Source organism: Thunnus maccoyii, chromosome 4 (genome assembly GCF_910596095.1).
Source record: "Thunnus maccoyii chromosome 4, fThuMac1.1, whole genome shotgun sequence".
Classification (NCBI taxonomy): Eukaryota; Metazoa; Chordata; class Actinopteri; order Scombriformes; family Scombridae; genus Thunnus; species Thunnus maccoyii.
In genome coordinates, this window is record NC_056536.1 from 829302 (window position 1) to 849737 (window position 20436).

General features: G+C 40.2%; 2 protein-coding genes across 2 annotated transcripts in view; one reads left to right on the forward strand and one right to left on the reverse strand.

Moving 5' to 3' along the window:
• The first annotated feature begins 660 nt into the window (after nucleotides 1-660).
• Nucleotides 661-15200, forward strand: igsf21b (immunoglobin superfamily, member 21b). The gene is made up of 10 exons (XM_042408231.1): nucleotides 661-673; nucleotides 779-891; nucleotides 1944-2065; nucleotides 3526-3644; nucleotides 4110-4225; nucleotides 5407-5929; nucleotides 7557-7657; nucleotides 9900-10092; nucleotides 10189-10227; nucleotides 14627-15200. Exons 1-10 carry the CDS (start codon nucleotides 661-663, stop codon nucleotides 14707-14709), a joined length of 1422 nt encoding a protein of 473 aa, XP_042264165.1. The 3' UTR covers nucleotides 14710-15200.
• A 617-nt stretch (nucleotides 15201-15817) lies between these two features.
• The window catches only part of arhgef10lb (Rho guanine nucleotide exchange factor (GEF) 10-like b), a 38716-nt gene continuing 34097 nt past the window's right edge, over nucleotides 15818-20436 (reverse strand). The window contains exons 20-22 of the mRNA XM_042410374.1: nucleotides 19336-19507; nucleotides 18652-18768; nucleotides 15818-17141 (exon numbers count right to left, since the gene is read on the reverse strand). Of these exons, the coding sequence (XP_042266308.1) occupies nucleotides 16543-17141; nucleotides 18652-18768; nucleotides 19336-19507 (888 nt within the window). The 3' untranslated portion in view covers nucleotides 15818-16542. The remainder of the gene's footprint in view (nucleotides 17142-18651; nucleotides 18769-19335; nucleotides 19508-20436) is intronic.

The following is a 20436-nucleotide window of genomic DNA, read 5'->3' on the forward strand; positions in this document are numbered from 1 at the left end:
TATATGTAACCAGAGAACAGAGATAACTAGGCAGCAACATACAATGCTGCTCCCTTCTGTTTGTTTTCATATAAGATGTAATGGTGATGAATGTATCACTAGTGATGAAACGCAGCACACTGTGATACACGGAGTCAAGAGGTTTTAAGGCAGAGGGAGAAGTATGCACATATACAATATCATCATAATCAAGCACAGACAGAATAATGTACAATGGTCTTTCAACTAACAGAGTTGAAAGACCATTGAAATATAAGTAGTTTCTATACAAAAATCCAGTTTTGACCTTCAGTTTGCTTGATAAATGTTCCACATGGGTCTTAAAAGTGAATCTGGTGTCCAGCCAGAGTCCAAAGTATTTATAACATTCAACTGTTTCAATTTCAGAACCCTGCAGGTTTGGATATGGGTAGTAGGCTGGATACTCTTAGGTGACCCAGAGAATAACATACATTTAATTTTGCCAGGATTTAAAACAAGCTTATGTTTGATGAGAGAGGTCTGAAATGTTTCACAAGCAGACTGTAGATTTGCAATGGCCAGATTAAGAGAAGAGCCAGTGGCATATAAAATAGTGTAATCTGCAAAAAATGTACATTATACTTTGGGGTGGCAGAGATGATGTTGTTTATATATATGGTGAATAAAAGAGGACCAAGAATGGAGCCTTGTGGTACTCCTATACTAACATTAAGAGGACTTGACTATGAACTGTTGGTAACTACTGCCTCAGTGTAATGTTATTTCAACATGTCTCCCATTCTGCTCTCTTTGGCAGGTTATTTAACTGTTTCCATTGATCCTCTTCCTCATGTTGTCATCGGAGACACAGTTACACTAAAATGCAACTTCCAAACAGACGGCAACCTCCGAGAGATTGTGTGGTTTCGGGTGAGCACACAGGTAAACTCAATGCCATAAAAGCTGTTTGCCAGCGTCTTTCTGTATATAGTTGGTAAATCTCCCTCCTCCCTCTTCCATCAATGTTTCTTTGCTGCTTGAAAAGACTCATCTTTATACAGGTCAGTGGTTTTGTTCTGTACCTGCTGTGTCAAGAATGGTCTCATGTGTTCAAACAGAAAACAGTTAGATTCATGTGCTTTCCTTGTGTTTGGCAACACAAGTGACTCATTACAGTTCTAATATTTAAAATATTTACTATGATTAAACCTTACTTGGACTATTGCTCCTATTTGGGTTCTTGTAGTAAAACAAGCCTAATGTGCAATACACAGTAGTTGTGGTGAATGTGTCATACAGACAGAAGAAATAGTCGAGGAACAGTTACAGAAATGTGCCAGTCAGGGAGGAAATGTTAACCATCCTGGTTTAATTAAACAAATATCAACCGATGATGTGTGCAGTGAGCTGCACGATGCAGAAGCTGATCAGGGAGAGAGCAAACATTTTTTGGTCTATGCGCTAGATGAGCAACTTTCATTTGAATCAATGGGCGCTGTCTTGTCTGATATCTAGTCCTCATAATAGATTCATGCACTAAACACAAAGTACAGCTGAGGCTATTTGGTTATAAACCAAAGTACTGAACAAAATTAAATTTTGACCTGATTATGATGCTAGAAGACAAGTCAGAGAAACACTTAAGTGTTTTCATCCTCTGAGGAACATGAATGTCTGAACCAAAGTTCATAGGTGAGATATTTCACTGTGAACCATAAATGTGAACCTGCTGGTGCCACTAGATGTACAGTCAGAGGATCTGCAGAGTCAAGAGGATTCACAATTCACTGATTCACCACAATGTCGACATATTTCAGTCTGAAAGTGGTGGACGCACACTGCTGCCATCCCTCAAGTCAGACCACCAACTTGGCTAAAAAAACCCAGCAAAGCATGTTAGACGTACAGAAAGTTTCAGTTCACGTCTCCATGGTTCCAGCTGCTGTATTTAACCTCAGTGATGTGAATGTACTTTCTTCCAGGTGACTGAAGGAGGCAGTGCCAAACAAAAGATCTTCACCTATGATGCCATGTACAACACCAGCTATTCCCACATGGAGGACAACCGCAGACGAGAGGACCTGGTCTACCAATCAACTGTGCGGTAAGGCGGGTCACTACTGTACGAGTCAGGTTGTTTATTAATATCCTCAGAATGAGAGGAAGGTTAATTTCATCTTAAAGATCTGTCCAGGCAGGTTTTAAGATGCAGATGAAAATGCTTTACTTTGAATAATAATTTGTGTCTAGTACAGTTTTTCCACAAAAAAGTTTAATCATCTTGTTAAAATCCTTAAAATGTCATTTCCTCCTTGTCCTTCATTGATGATACAGAATCTATGAATATGTAAATATATTCTTAAAGTTTTCCTGCTGGACACCAGACGTCTCCTCCTTCACTGTAAAGTTCATCCTCAGTGTTTGTTCACTGGAGGCTTCAAGTTTACACATCACATACTGGACCACGATTGGCTCCAAACTAGTTGTGATGTCACTACAGCTGCAAGTAACGATTTCATCATAAATTAATCTGCTGATTATTTTCTCTGTTAATTGATTGATGGTTTTGTCTATAAAATGTGTGAACATTGTGAAAAATTATTATTATATAAATGAATTATTCATTTTATTTTTGTGTCTGGCCGTTTATATGACATGAGCTCATTGAATTATTCAGACACAACAACAAAGCAAACACTCCTGCACATCCAACAGCACAACACATCAACATTATCCAACATGAACAGTCCACACACGATGCTCCAGATCATCTCCAACAATGAAAATATAACAAATACACAAACACATATATACAAAGCCAATCAAAAACATCCAACACTGTTCATCTGATCCAATTCATAGACAAACCGTCTTCAATCCATATAGAATAAAGTGTCCCGCGCTTTAGAAATATATTCAGAAAATGCAAAATCATCAAAAAGCTTTTCAATGAAAGGTCTGTTCTTCCCACCTCAGCTCACAATATTCACTGATTGTTTCATCTTCAGTCACTTCTGTGTCTTCCAGCTTCAATACGTAGTGTTAATATACCACATCATGTCTGTGCACAGTCATCTCTTACTTTTAGGCAAATTATGCTTTTGATATTTGTAATCTTTCTTAAATAAGTATAAGAATAAGTTCCCAGTTTCCTTCTGCCCATATTTGTATTTAATTAGTTTCCCAGGTGATGTCTTCAGATGTACCAACAGTCCAAAACCTCAACATTTTCAGTTTACTATCATGTACAATAAAAAAGCATTAAATTATCACATTTGGGAAGCTGAAACTCGCAGATTTTTAGCATTTTTCCTCTGTGAATCAACTAATCAATGATTGTTGGAGCTCTCAGGAATAATCGTTAAACTGAGATTTAAGGTGAGCTCAGAGAAACTTTCCTCCTTCCGCAGGTGAAAGTGAAAAACTCACCAAAGACATCATTCTGCACAGAGAAGAGAACAACATCACAGTGTAGTAACAAGAAGGAAAACATGTTTTTGATTGAAGGGGCACTTTAAGAACCTGAAGAGTTAAAATGAAAGATCCTCTGTTATCTCTGTACAGGCTTCCTGAGGTCCAGATGGAGGATGACGGCCTGTATGAGTGTCATGTGGGGATCTATGACAGGAGCTCCAGAGACAAGGTGATTCTAGCCTCCGGCAGCATCACCCTCACTGTTATAGGTATGTATCCATTTCTTTAGAAAACAGTGTGAAATGAACACTCTCCTCCCCTGAGGAACAGCAGAGACTGTAACTCCAGTGTAGCTTAAAGGATGAGTTCACTATTTAATTACCAACTCTGTCTTTGTGTATGTAATGATGGGGGACAAAATCCACAGTTCAGTTTATCTGAGGCTAATATGAGGATATCTGGGATAGTTGCAGCCTTTATGTTCAAAACTTCCCTCTTGTAGTTACCATCCTTCCACTGCAGGATAATTACTAAATGACCTCAAACCTAGTTTGGCATTTCTGTAAAGCAATTTTAGAGATTAGTATGAAATATTCACTTCAAACCAAACGTCTGCTTTTGATATTTAATTACTAGAAAAATTCCTGATAATTGATACTGGAGATTTATTCTCACATGTGTACAAAGCACCATCTTATCTGAGTGTCTTAGACCTGTTTGTATTTTATCTGCAGTACCTCCCAGGTCTATCTCTGTGGTGGCCGCCAACAGCCCGGCTCCTTTCAGCCGCTACGAGGCTCAGAACTTCACTCTGGTTTGCATTGTTGCAGGAGCAAAGCCGGCTCCCATGGTGAGATGGAGCTTTTTTACTCTTTAACTCTCTTCAAGGACTCGGTCTTTGTTATCGAATTTGCATCTCTGCTTTTTTTTTGCTTGGAGGGAAAGTTTCATGCTCCATTCTTCCTTTTATCATCATGGAAAATGACTAAAATCTTTTAGAAATGCTGATAGAGTGAGAGAGGATACAGAATGAAATTGGGAGCACCGCTGGATTTGAAATGTTAAGCGCTCACAGGGAGAAAAACAACAATGCCCAGCTTGATGCTGGCTGCAGCGGCTTGAAAGTTTTAAATGAAAAAGCTATTTACAGCTTTGGTCTGTACCCTACACGACCTCTTTGGAAAATGTATTGGGAATTAATATCAGGGGATTAGAGGGCAGCTGCATATGTGATCAAATAAAGTCCACCATGAAAAGAGTGAAGAGTGGCTTCACACATCCTGAATGAGACAAACATATCAGCCAGATGAAGAGGAGCAATACTATCTGTGATCAAAATGTTGATACAATTCCACTTCATTTAATTTTCTGTTTTCCATTTTCTGTGTTTATCCGCTGAAGTGGACGTCTGTTTGTTTAACAGCGGTCCTCTCTGCCTGTACTGGGTTATTGTATTTGTGGTAAATAATGATGGTGACAGACACCAGTATCTCTGGTCACATGACAATGTTTTCCCTTCCATTATAAGACTGAGTTGAATGAATGGAAAAAACACAATGCTGAGAGTTCTCTACCCGTCTGGAGGAAAAGGTTTTAATAATAAACATGGTAGGAAAACCAAACCTTTTGTGTTCCATTTGGGTTCCCAGCACCCACTGCAGGGGCAGGAAGACTGACACTGATCCTTTAAATACATAAGCACTGATCTTAAATACATAAGATGTGTGAGAGGAACTGACTTACTACAGTAACTCAGTCATCCCCCCCAAAACCCAGTTCTGAATTAGAACCGGTTATCTATATTTAAAGGGGACATGTCATGCTTTTAGTGATTTTCTGTTATTTATTTACTGTTATAATGTTGGATGTCTGTGTTAAACATGGTCAAAGTTCCAAAACTTGAGGTTAACGAATTAAATCTTGTCTTGTCCCTTAACAGCCAGCTGTTATTCTGTCCAGAGAGAGAAGACTCAGCGTTATAATTTGAAACTGTTCCTGTTATGCTCACCTGTCTTTGTCCCCACCTTTCAGGTGTACTTCAAGCGGGACGGGGAGCTTATTGATGTGGTGCCAACCACCCAGTTTTCCTCCTCAGTGGGAGACCAAAACAACGGCCCTGGACGAGAAAAGAGCCGAGGCAGGAGCCAGGCCGGGCTCTGGAGCTCCCAGGTTTTCACCAGTCGAGACCTCGATGACACCAAGCTTCAGAAGTCCCTGTCCTTGCTGGAGCAGGAGGGAAAACCGGCTCGGCTGGGCCAAGACAGCCCTGATGGCTCTGAAGAGGGCCAAGAGCAAGACTCCGAGTCAGACCCTGAGCCAACCACCGAGGTGATCCCTGAGACGGTGGTAAGCCGGGAGTTTCCACGCTGGGTCCAGACCAGCGACCCGCTCTACTACTTCCAGCACCGACAGACGGCGGCAGGTGACGGCACCATGGAGGTGAGAGCCATGCTGACCTGGAGCCTCAACCCCCAGCTGGACAACGAGGCTCTGTTCAGCTGTGAGGTGAACCACCCGGCCCTGTCTATGCCCATGCAGGCCGAGGTCACACTGGGTGAGTCAAACACCAACACACACTGAGTAACACACACACACAACTCTGAATCCTGTTAATCAGATCATCTGGTTATAATAAGTCAGGATGTCTGACATGCTGCCGGGTTAGTGCTGTGAAGAAGTAAATGAACTGTTTTTACTTATACTTCACTCTCTGAACCAAAACCTCCTGAGATCATTCAGTACTACGGTAAAGCCATAAACTGGACACAACTCACATGCTGGTGAAACAAGCTCCAGTACATCACAGTTATATTGTAGTTCTGCTGAGCTCATCGTCAGAATCATCATCATTGTGGGAATATCTTGCAATATTGTGATGTGAATTTGAAGCTGTGTTGCTCAAACTGAATGGAGTCAGCTGAAGGTGTCAGTAGTCTTGCTAACTAGACTTCCACCTTGTACCATTAGAGGACAGTGCAGAAGTGCATAATAAAAGTCTGCTTAAAAAAAGTGTAAAAGTTTCTCCAGCAAAGGGAAAAACCTGCTAACACTAGTTAACCAATCTCCTCTGTCTTTCACCTCTATTAACGTTGAACTAATCAGTTCCCTCAAAACGATGACGTTATTCTTTTCATGAATATTTATGCAAACAGAACTTCTAGTTAGATTGTGAAAACAACATTTTAAAGATTCCCAGTTATCTTCTACAATGTTTAACCCCTTAACATCCACCCTAGTTTATAACAGAAGAACTGTAAGGCCATGATGCATGTATCAGGCTTCATTTGACAAGTGACATCTTCTAGTTTCTGGAAATGTGTTTGTTTAGCATGTGGCTAAAACACAAACATCAGTTCAAATAAGGCTCAAAAAAGTTTTTGGTCCTCGTCTATAATGAGTCATATTTGAATAACAATATTTAGGACATGCTTTATACCAGAACCATGCAGAACACCATAAACCTTCTACATCTTTTCAACCTGTATAATATTCCAGACCTCTAACCTTATGGGAGGTCGGGAGTTTTTAGTTTGTGGTGTCACTGGTGTCCATGAACCTCTCCAATCATCTCCAACTGGCCAAATTGTGCCACTTGCTTTGACTCATTACTTTGTGATGCTGCCGCTTACAACTGGCTTAAGTGGGTCGCTGGTGACCAGGTGGATGTTAAAAGGTTAATGTCAACCCACCTCACCATAACCTCATGCCATCTCTGCGTTGCCTAACCAGAACCTTACCAAGGACCTGACCCCAATGACAGAGGTGTTAACACGCTGGGAAACACTATTTGAAGGGAAAACAGACTTTGACACCAGACACAGGAGATCAGATGAGATGTATAAGAGCTGCTGTTATTAAAACTTGAACACAACCAAATCTTTGGAGGATGACTTCAGGGCCAGAAAGAATAAACAGGGACAAGCCTCTGAATTCATTAAATCTAATTTAAGTGAGAACAATAACCAGTAAGTGGGTCATCCTGAGCCTTCAGCACAGTTTGTACTGGTACACTGCAGCAGGTTACATGCTGACATGAATGTTTTCTGAGCAGGTGAGTACATCCTCTCACCTGTGGTTAGCCATGTTAAAGTAACATGTACTCTTATTACTGTCAAAGATATGAAAGAGTGTAATCTGACTATACAACAACAGCCCAACGTTGTATTTTACTCTTCTCTCAGCTGCTCCCAGAGGACCGAAGCTGTCCATGAGCCCCAGTAAGGCCAGAGTGGGAGACACAGTGCGGATCACTGTCCAGGGCTTCCAGCTGGGACCTTCTGCAGTGAGTTTCTAACAGAGTGGCTCTTTGAACAGGAGAAAGCTCTGTGAAGGTCTAAAAATGACAACAAAGGGTAGCAGATGATCAGTATCAAAGATCTGTAAGGAATAAAAAAGGCACCACTTTGACCATTTATATATATCTATATATACACACACATACATATATATGAATATATATACAGAATGTAAACAGACGTGTTATTTTTGCAGTGTTTGCTCAGGTAAACTATAGATGGATTAACACTGTTATGATAATTTTGGTGTTCAACACATTCAGATTAAAATCATTTCTCTCTGTAACAAATACTTTTGTTTCTGAAATATCTCTCATTCATAAGCATTAGGCAGGTTGTTGCTATGTTACAGCACTTCCTAATAATCACTTCCATAACGTCACCTCCTTGCATATGTTATTATATATGTTTGGCCTGATGTTAAATTGTAGATAAACATAGTGCAGGACTGAAGCTAGTTGTTAGTTCATCACCAGCCTGCTGGACTTAAATACCTTAAATAACACAGATATGTGCAGTTTACTACTTGTACATTATATTCATGTATATTAGATTCCTGTATATTCACAAGGAGACTTAAAACTGCATTTTCTGATTTTTTTTGTCCACTTTGGGGCAGCAGGAACAAGTAGTGAACACAACACTGACGTATCATCAGTTTCTAAGTTGATATGTTGAACTTGTCAGTAAACAGTTGTTTATTTCCACAGCGGAGCAACATTATCATTCATCTATAGTCGTGTTTCTGTCCACCTGCTGACTGTAAATCAATGTGTTTACTCTCTACCAACTGCTGAGGGAAATATCTGGCTTTTCAGCTCTGGCTCACACATTGTTATTATGAAAACATATATTATAGATGCTTTAAGTTAACACAGTCATAACATCACACGTCTTGATTTAGCAGAACTTCAGTCTCTCAAGAAAAAACTAATTGAATCCAGTTGAATATCACAAATATAACTTCAGATCTCGCCCTCCAGTAACTAAATGTAGTTGTTGTTCTGTGGTATTGAAATTATCCAGGTAATTGTTGTCTGTGTATCCATGGTTACAATATTAACAGAACTACCAGCAGCTAAATCACAACTTTCCATGGTGCAGATTTTGCCTGAATGTGAACAAAACTGGGACAAACATACACAGAGGTGAAGATCGTTTGATATATTTGACAGTTGTTGTAGCTGATCATTAATAACCTTTGAACAAGATCAGCTATTTTTTCAGCAGATTAGTTGGACAGAGCAGGATGAAGCTCGGTGGATGTTGCACAGGTATCGTTTTAAGCACTGGAATGAAACGTGGCTCTTTGAAAGCCTTGCTGACAGTACAAAGGAGCTGACAGACTGGAGTCAGGGAGCGTCTTTAAAGTTCAGGCAAAATGCCAAGAGTCTTTTCACATGTTTGTCAATAGCTGTCTCATTTCCCAAGTCATTTTTTATCAGGCCTCCCCCCATTACAACTAGAGAAAAATCATGCAAAAAGTGAACTATTCTGCCTTGTATTTGCCACCGTCAACAGCAGCTGCTTGTGATCAATGTGAAAAGATCATGATTGGTTTGGTCAGACATCCATGAAAAAGTATTTTAGATTCCAGCCAGTGTCTGCCTGTTAGTGTTAGAGTCAGTTAGCAGAGCTCCTGTCCCTCAGAGCAGCCTGACAGCCTCTCACATCCAGTGTGTAGGACGATGAAATGAAAACTATACAGCAGATTAGTTTATATTATGTCCAGCTTGTTCAGGCCATAAGAGGAATAACAGTTCATTATTGAGTAATTTATTAAAGATGCAAAAACAGTCATACAAGTACTGTACTGTTATGTACCCAGTCCTGCTGGTGGTTTCACACTTTCCACTGATCTACAGGTTGATGAGATGAGAGGAGAGACGAAGAAGAAGACTGATGAATGTGAACCATGCAGGATTTATGAAATACTGAAATATGTTTAATCAGCACATGAGACAATTACATCACATCATCAAATGACATCATCAAAACATCTCTAAAAGAGCCACAGAATATAAAATATTTATAACAAAGTTATTTTATAAACAAGAGAAGTTAAACTGGGGATCAGGTGATTCTCAATCTACTGGAGAGGAAAGATACAAGAACAATAATTATATGCAGTGTTACAGATGAACACCAGCAGCTGTTGAGGGAGAGACCTTGACCCTGATCACAGACCTGTGTGTGTGTGTGTGTGTGTGTGTGTGTGTGTGTCCACAGAGCGAGGTCTTCCCGGAGCCCATGTTCACCTGGACTAAGGTCGGGGGGCCTCTGCTGGATGGCAGAGAGGAGCATGATGGGAGGGAACTTGTTTTGGAGAGAGTTCCTGCTGAGCTCAATGGCTCCATGTTCCGCTGCACGGCCCAGAATCCTCTGGGCTCCACCGACACGCACACCCGCCTCATCGTGTTTGGTGAGTCTGTCTTTGGGGGGGGGTTTGGTCCCATCGCTGATCATTTGTTCAGTGTGCTCACAGAAAATGCTTTTTATCTTGTGTATGTTTTTACAGACAACCCAAGAATGAAGAAAGGAACAGAACGTTTTACTGGTAGGTCACCAGTTACAACCAGAGCTGTACTGGTAAAGACAAACCTGTCTGACCTCAGTTACTCTACTACATACATGAAGCCTTCTGGATGGATAGAAGGACTCATCAGTCTCTAAACAAACCTCAGTCAGAAGGCTGTGGCTCCTGAGATCACAGGGTCCACCTGTAAATAAAACCAGTAGCTCCAACACTTGATGTCACTCTAATACATCCCCCATCATACCAGTACACACATGTATCTAGGTCTGTCCATCAAGTGAGCACAATATGAAGTAGAATAATAAAGGTGTTACAACCAGGACCCTCCTATGAGTCTCTAGATTAAAGCTCCTCTGTAGAGTTGAGAGTGTTTCCTTCCTCATAAAAAGTCTGTAAAGCAAATGTGACTGTTCTGCTCTACAGGCCTTATGAACAGCACCTGGATTCATTTAAACTCAATAGTAAAACTATCTCTGCTGTATACTAATGAATGCTACACATAATAACACATTTAACAGTTTAAACCTCAAGATAGAAGATTTATTGACCCAGAATTAGGCCTAAATAACGAGAAAATAAAATATTATAAATGCTCCTCTTATAAACAAACTCACTCTGGAGTGAACTCGTCTACTCGACTTCACTTGAATGTTACTGAAATAGAGCAACTGAATGTTACGGACACGTCAGACACTCACACCCTCACTTATCTTACTCAAAGGATTCAACCTTATAGAAATGCACACAGAAGACTGGTGGGCTCACCTCGACTCAAAACTAAATAAACACACAGGTTAGCGCCAAAGCTAATTAAGTACAAAGTCCATATGCACTAACTCATCGCTAGCTTAGCTGAAGAGCTCACACTGAACCTCGATAAACTGAAAACTGAATTTAACCAAAAAATAGCAGCGGCAGCAACTCACTGCGTTTCACAACTTCAATATTGTCTCTTTCGAAGCAAATTGACAGCAATAATAGTCCAAAGTACATGAAGAGTTTCAGGAGCTCCTCTCCGTCCTCTCAACGAGACGGCATACAAAAACCAAGCAGCAACCTCCGGGGCTGTAAAATGAAGCCAAAAACTGCAGTTCCTTGAACGACCACTTGAGGCTCCAAAAGCGAGTCAATCCCCATAGACCCCCATGTTAAAATGCCCAACTTTACAGCAGAAATAAACATGTTTACAGTCTGGTACAAACAACGGTTTAGGTCTCTATAACTAATTTCCACTTTCATGACAACTGTACGGGGGGTGAATGTCCCGACCAGCCAATCACTAGATAAGGAACTTGACGTTACCTCTTGACTGACTACACTGAGAGATTACAACAAACAGCATTATAGGCTGTGCAAAAACAAGCAGGTTAGGTTTATATACCTCAGGCATGTCAACATTGTATATTCAACCAAACTTTTTATGCTGCATTCACTGTCGTCAGTAAATCACACTACCTCCCATGTAAATAGTTTAACATAAACATTGAAACACTACATCAAATGTTATGAACTCATACTCATAGAGACATGGAAAACATCCTAGGGTTTATTAATAAAATAACACAGAGGGTTACACAAATTGTAAAATATGTTTTAAATGATTATTGTTTTCATCCATGTGTACTAACAGTACTCTTCTTCACTGTCTTTGCTGGTGCATTACTGTTTCCTTGCACATTACCACCACCGCCTGTAGATAAGTGGAATAACATGAAACCAACACACTCATACATGAACGTCTACATGTGCATGTGTGAAACAAAACAGGGACTCACTCAGAAAGACGTTGCTCCACATCGCTACAGGGTAGTGGTGGAAAGTAACTAAGTACAGTTTTGAGGTACTTGTACTTTACTTGAGTATTTCCATGTGATGCTACTTTCTACATTTCAGAGGGAAATATTGTACTTTCTACTCCACTACATTTATTTGACAGCTTTAGTTACTTTTCAGATGAAGATTTGACACAATGGATAATATAACAAGCTTTTAAAATACAACACATTGTTAAAGATGAAACCAGTGGTTTCCAACCTTTTTGTCTTTTGACGTCTTACAAAAAGCAGTGTGTAGTCGGGGTCACATTTCACATGTCTATGAGTTGTTAACAGCTCCACCAAATAGTGATTTTTCCCTCTAAACATCTCACATGCTTTCATTTCAATAAATGTTCAAATGGACTAAACTAGCTAACTGTATATAAAGTAGTGTAAACTAGCTCCACCTCCAGCAGCTACAACAGTAACATGCTGCTCTAACACTGATGCTTCACTATTAATAATCTAATGATGTCATATATAATAATATATCAGTCAGAGGGACCAAACCACTACTTTTACTGCAATACTTTAACTACATCAAGCTCATAATACTTATGTACTTTTACTGTAATACTTTAACTACATCAAGCCCATAATACTTATGTACTTTTACTGTAATACTTTAACTACATCAAGATCATAATACTTATGTACTTTTACTGCAATACTTTAACTACATCAAGCTCATAATACTTATGTACTTTTACTGCAATACTTTAACTACATCAAGCTCATAATACTTATGTACTTGTACTGTAGGAGGATTTTTCATGCAGGACTTCTACTTGTAATGGAGTACTTTTACATTGTATTGGTACTTTTATGATCTGAGTACTTCTTCCACCTCTGCTACAAGGGCACCTTGAAGTAATAACGATACCTGCCTGAGCCGATATGGTACTTCGGTTCATAAGAAGTTTACAAGTAAATAACCTAAAGCTAAGTGACACATATTGAATCTGGGATTTTGGGGCAGTTGCCAGTTTTGCCTGGTTATGAATCCAGCCTTGCTTTGTAGGAATAAATTACTTTATGAAAATGTAATTTATATAATTTGTTTAAAATCTTGCCAGAAGACCAGTTTTAAAGCCATTATGTGTAGAATTTCACATGGAAACATCTTCCAAAGAGTCAGAATTACTCATATCACTAAATAAAAGCTTTGATTTCAGGAAAATGAAGCCTTCCTGGTGAAAATTGGAGTAGTCGGTAGTGTTATTTTCCCCATTCATTATCAGTGCCTGGCTTTCTCTTCTCTTTTTTGATAACTACCACAATAAGTCTTGTGTTGTTCCAAAACCTGGTGCAGCTGGACACTGTAATATCAAACTAATGTTACTCAAACTGGAGGAAACAGTGCATTTGTTGGAGACTATTTTCAGCAATACTAATAATAATACTAATACTAATACTAATACTAACACTAATACTAATACTAATACTAATACTAACACTAATACTAATACTAATACTAATAATAATACTAATACTAATACTAACATTAATACTAATACTAACACTAATACTAACACTAATACTAGTACTAATACTAATACTGATACTAGTACTAATACTAGTACTAATACTAATACTAATACTAACACTAATACTAATACTAAAGTTTAATACTAATACTAACATTAATACTAACACTAATACTAGTACTAATACTAATACTAATAATAATACTAATACCAATACTAACATTAACACTAATACTAACATTAATACTAACACTAATACTAGTACTAATACTAATACTAATAATAATACTAATACTAATACTAACACTAATACTAATACTAACATTAATACTAATACTAACACTAATACTAACACTAATACTAGTACTAATACTAATACTAATAATAATACTAATACTAATACTAACACTAATACTAATACTAACATTAATACTAATACTAACACTAATACTGATACTAATAATAATACTAATACTAACATTAATACTAATACTAATACTAATACTAATACTAGTACTAATACTAATACTAATACTGACACTAGTACTAATACTAATACTCATTCTGTAGCTCATTTCAGAGAAGCATAATAACAACAATAATAACAATAGAAATATGACTAATAATAACAGCTGACATCTATCAGTCTGCAGCTGAAGGTCACCTGTCAGATGAGAAAGCACAAAACTCTGTGGAAGAAGCCAAGTTAGTAACATGCATTAATGGTAAATGAATACATACAGATGGAGAGGAGGAGGAGGAGAGAGGAGCCCAGTGCATCATGGGAAGTCCCCCGGGAGTCTAGACCTGTAGCAGCATAACGAGGGGCTGGTCCAAGGCAAGCCTGGCCAGTCTCAACTATAAGCTTTATCAAACAGGAAAGTTTTAAGCCTAATCTTAAACATAGAGAGGGCGTCTGCCCCCCCGACCCACACTGCAGGTAAGCTGCAATCTGGGAGCACAGTGTTCTAGTGGAGTAACAGCTATTGTTGAGTAATAGGTGGCTCTGGCATTACAGAGGACCTTCCTGTATGTTTGTAAAAGTCGATATTACACAGTGGTGATGTAGTTTGTATGGCAGCGCTGTGTAATGAATGTTGTCTTGTTTGTGCGCAGCCATCGATGCAGCGGTCAGTCAGCGCTCCCTCACCTTAACCTCTATGTTGCTGCTGCTGAGCTTCACCTGTGAGCTGACGTGACCCGAGGCTGTGCTGCTCCACCACACACCACCACCCACACCTACCTGAGGAACCTGCTCCTTAACGACCCCTGGCAGTAGCTAAACATCCACCCAGCTGTTAGCAGCAGCACTCAGCCGCTGGAACACAAACGTTGCAGCGGGATTTCAACCCTGGGAGAGAGAACTACTGAATAAAGATAATAAAGAAACTGAACAAAGGGCCAGATGCTGTACAGCACCGTCACACTGTGAGCAACTTTGCTGATGGGTCACTCTACTCTGACTGATTATGAGTATTGACTGCATCATACGGAGGGAAATCTTGTCTTGTAGTGTCTGTGATGTCACTCAGGGTCCACACTAGATTCAGGGGGATATTGGAGAATGATAATCCTGATTGGCTGTAGGGTGGCCAATTAGCATAGCCAGCGCTCATGCTTAGATTTGATCAGGTGACAGACATGGGGCACTGCAAGATTCAATGTTATGTTATGGGCTGCTCAGAATAAATCGCAGAGCCATTAGGAAGAGACTGGCCAGGGTCATTATTCTGTGGGAGGTGGTGAGGGAGTTTTAGGGTTATTTGAGTTTTCAGAAATCAATTAATTTGGAAAAGAACATAGTAGTTTACTTCCTTGTGCAACACAGCTGCTCACCCGTAGCTCCAGAGAGACTTGGTTAGTTTGTTTGGGTCTCATGTTTGCCGTCCTTCCACAGAGTCCCTGAAGACCACAACAAAAGCTATTATTTCTGAAAATTATTCTGTGACACTAACAATTTCTTTCATTAATTTTTTTTATTCTTAGCCCATTCTGTCCCTTAGAGAGGGAGGGAGTGATCCTGCTCCAGTATCTGTAGACGTTATTATGCCTCCTGTAAAAGAGCTTTTTGTTGATGACACTGTGTTTCCTTGTTTAATGATGAGTACTTCACTGGGAATCTGAAATGTGTTACTGGAAATTATATATGTGTATATATCATTCAGTGTACAATTCTTAAATAATAATAATTTGTGTTTGATATGGTTTTTCCTTGTTACATCTACACTCTCATGTAAAAAATCCAGAATCCATGAATTCAGGGGTTTCCCAACCGTGATCGGACTTAGATGCAGCAGAGAAGTATTCTGAGTTCTCTTCTTCTCTGGAGAGAAAGGTTTTAATAATAAACACGGCAGGAAAACAAAACCTTTGTGTTCCATCTGGTGTTCCCGGCAGCCACTGCAGGAACAGGAACACTGAGATAGAGTCCTTTCAAAATTAATTCATATTTTTCAAAGTAAGGTACAGTATAGAAAGAAATACAGATATTTACACTAGTATCAAATATTTTCATACAGTCAAGTTAAAAAAAAACCTGGATTCTACACCCATAGTGCACATCTACAACAATACGTTTACCACGACAACAACCAGCAACATGTCCAAATCTCTCCCAGTTAGAACAGCGCAGCCATGGTCTCAAGTCCTCTCTGGGTCAGTGATTGAGTTGGAGGCAGGTGACAGGCAGAGGTTGGTGAAGGATTAGTGATAAACGTTTGTTTGGCTGCTCTATAAACAGCTGTTTTCTGACATGAAGCTGCTCAACCGTTGTTTGCTGTCCCCAGAATTCTGGGACATGTAGTATAAAACCCCATTTGCTGTTACCATGACTACCAGGACTGAAATCTTAAGGATTACAACTTTAAAAAAACAAGAGAAAAGAAGAAGCTGTTGTGGGTAACATGTCCTCGGCTCCTTTGATTTCAGATGTGATGTTGAGTCTATTTGAAATGTTTAGAAGTAAGCTGGTGAGTTCAGCACAGTCACTGAGGAAACTGATTGTTGAGCCAGTCAGGTGACACGCTCGCCTGTCATTGGCTGAGAGTTAAAGGCAGCTGCCACACCAGCAGTGTGTTTTCACTGGGGTCTGAGCAGGTGTCTGCTGAGGCTGTCTGTCCTATCCTGCGGTATCCTCTGCCTCCAGAGAAGATGGCTGTCGAGGTGACCTTGTTGCGCTTGGCCTCCCCCTCCTTCCCCAACTCCACGTGTCGTCCCCTCACCCACACATCAGGGTCCTCGTTCACTTCATAGATGGAGCCGTCCTCTGGGCTGTGCTCCAGGGAATCCGGGGCGGCTCTTGGGTTTCCCTGGTCCGACTGGGCTGTCAGCAGCTTCCCAGGCAGCTGGCAGGTGGAGTGGAGGCGGTACTGCAGCAGGAGACGCTTAGGCGTCTCCTTCCTCGGTGGAGGAGCCTCTGAGTCCTGGGGGGAGTTAGTCTGCTCCGTTCTCTGTCTTTCTCCATCTCCTCCCACATCACATTCACCTCCACCTCCTCCTTCTCCGTTAGTGCCCTCCTCGCTGCTGTTGAGGATGGAGTCCTGTCTGAGCACGTCGGAGGCCAGGGTGCTGGAAGCTGACACCAGGAACTCAACTGGACCACAGTGAGCATTCAGAGACGTCATCCCTTTACCTGAGTGAAACACAGTCCCAATGAATCAACACATGAGACGAAGTAAATGATGTGTGTCATTATGCCAAGATCATATGGTACAGTTGTTGTGCCTCTCTATAAGATAAAATATATTATTTTTATGACTATACTGGATCAACTAGCAGGTCTAGAAGGAGGCCTGTCTTTGAAACTCATATTATGGCTGATTGTGATTGAAAATGTTTTTAGAGGTTTTATCATAAATGCTAAACAGTTATTACATCGACTCCTCTCACCTGCAGAAGGTTTTAACATCAAGCAGTAGAACATCCAGTTCTATATTTATCCTGCTGTCAGAAACCAGCAGACACATTAATTAGTGTCGTATTAGAGGAGCAGAAACTGTTCGAACATATGAATCTATCAGAGCAGCGCTGCACTGTGACAGAAATAAAGAGGTAATGCTTTGACAGGAAGTTAGATACTAAAAATGTCTTTCTAAAGCAAAGCATTTCATGACTAATATGAGATGTTATTATAGATGCTTCTAGCAAATATCAGCATAACAAACACTAATATATATACAGGCTGAAAATCCTGCTGATGTCATGGTCAAATACTCAAACAAAAAGTACACATGAGCTGCAATATGAACGTGAAATACGACATCAAACATCAAATTAGTTCCAAAAACATTTGAAGGGGAGAGGTTTCAGGCTCTCTCAAAATTTCACCCAAATTTATAGTCTTAGAGGTATAAAAGATGCAGGAAAATATATCACTTAAAGTTGCAATAAATGACATTCAGCCCCACTAGATGTCAGCAACTATTTGCTATGTAAAGACATAACAGAGTAATGGCGTCCTGAGCAGAGAATGAAGTCACACTCCCTGTGTGTGTGTTGTAATCCGAGCTTCTCTGTTCTGTGTTTTGGTAGCAGGTCCGGCTGCACGTGCATGTTAGTGCATGTGAGTCCCTTCATGTCCCCTGCTTCTGTTTGCAACATGGCGGCCATGTCACAAACTTTCTCAAATTACATCTAAACAGTACAATAAAATATGTTTCTTTTGAAGTGTAAAATAGGCAACGCAGTAACTTGATCCATATTTGATCAGCACAGTTTGACAGTTTGATCTGAGTTTTGTGAGCTGTCAGTTCGGGGACCAATTTCTTTTTTTGCCCCAACTTTATTGAGTAAACAATATGCATATTTGTTTTGGTCTGAGATGCTGGTGCTAGTGTGACATCTATAAGGGCTGAATGTTGTATATTGCACCTTTACAAATATATTTCCTGTTTGGGTTATTTGTCTTAAGCTGAGAGCTGTTGGGGTTCAGTTCCCTGCTGGTAATACGTATGTGTGGTCGTCATTTCATGAAGGAATATAGAGCACACGCTCCATGTAAACAGAAAAAAGTAAATGAAAGTAGAGACACGTCATCAGCTCACATCATCCATCCACAGTGAGATTTTACCACATTTCTCTCACGACTGTCAACTTTCATCTCAGACTGACTAAAATGGTGTCAAAGGGCCTTCAGTGCTGACCTGTGATCATGGGGATCCCCTCCAGGGTGGGTACAGGGAAGGTGAGGATGATGCCCTGGCTGGTCCCCACCCACAGCAGGCCCTGGCAGATCAGCAAGCTGGAGACACAAACCTGACCTGGAATACATATAGACATTCAACCATCAACATGACCATCATTACTGCTGTCGCAACCTAATACAGTCCATGTTTCACAGCGGTATATAGAGGACCCTCATAAAAGCCTGGAAATGTAAGTCATTGAGCAGCTCAGGAAATCTGTTGAACACAGAAGAACTCAGCACTTTGATTGGACAGTGTGGATTATTGTATTAAAGGAGCTACTTTGCTTGGTGAACAAAAAACAGACAAAAATAACAGTTGATAATTAAACTGTCTGGTGGTTGTATGTGTCTGTCAAAACATCAATTAAAAAAAAAAGAAAAATGATTTCAGAATTGACTTGGTGAGAACAATGTTATCATACCTAACAGAGGTGATGTGCAAAATTACAAAATTATATTATAAAATAACCAGAATTATCTTTTAAGCTCTGTGCCTTAATACACAACAATAAAGCCCTTGTTGTCTTTTATTGAAAAAAAGAAAAAATCTTTAACAATGACTGGACCATAAACACATTAATAAAAGACTCAAATCAGCACTCGACACTCTCCTGGGTGTTAACGTGCTGTTCGGTCTTGCCTGGTATCAGATGGGCTGTGCGGGTGAAGATGTTGACTTCCTGCAGCTGTTCCAAGGTCTCTGTGTGAAACAGGTGAATGGAGGAACCGTGGGTGAAGGCCATCCAAACCCCCCCACCTGAATGAACCATGTGGCTGACCCTGCAGCCTGGATCAGAGTGGGCTTCAAAGCACTGCAGTTCAGAGAGAGGCACAGATAGTCACAGTCTGTCAAGAGTACTTCACAGTCAAATATAGCAAAGTTTTCTCCTCAACCCCAGACCAGATTTTCCTCACAGTGCTCCTCAAGTGGTTGGATTTAACAAATAGTCAAATGTTCAGCAGTGGAAATCGACTCATTTAGACTTCTATAGGTTTCTTTAGTCGGACTTTGGATTTAATTATTTTTTCTTTTCATGAAATTCACCCGATGAATACCTTTTCCATTTGAGGACATGTTCAGAATTCAACAGTTTCACAAAGCCCAGGAGCAGTACAGAGGTCACATGCTGAATAAAAAGATGAGTGCAAAAACATATACTCCCCCCACATATACACTAGTGACTGAACAAAATAACACATTCCTCAATTCAACTAAATCTTCCAGCCTTGGCCTCAGAGACTAAGCTGCAGTCATTAGTGTGGAGGTGGAGGGAGAGGAGCTGCACTGCCTCTGGCAGTCTGTCAGCTCCAGAGACACACTCATCTGTCAGTCAAGCTCATACACAAGTGTTGGGGCCCTTGGGCACTCAGTGCAGCATCTCCCATGTACACCTGATGCCCAACATGAGTCTCTTCAGAGTGAGAGCACTGTGAGGAATTACAACTGACAGCTTGTGATTTCTGGCTGTGGTACGGTGAGAATATATTTCAACTATGATGGAGGCAGAAGAGGAAACGTAGTATAGACAGTGTGCAACTCATGTGTGACCACATTCATGGTGATGAAAGGGCACTATACATAGGGACTGGAATATGAAATATTAGACTTGAAAAATGATCTGAATTCATTTTAGTGAAGCCAAACACATTTTCAGCCTCTGTGAAAACTGGGTCAGCAGTAGTGTGCTGTCAGCCAGCAGCAACGAGTTTCTGGCTCATGGTGTTGCATGTTAATTTGATT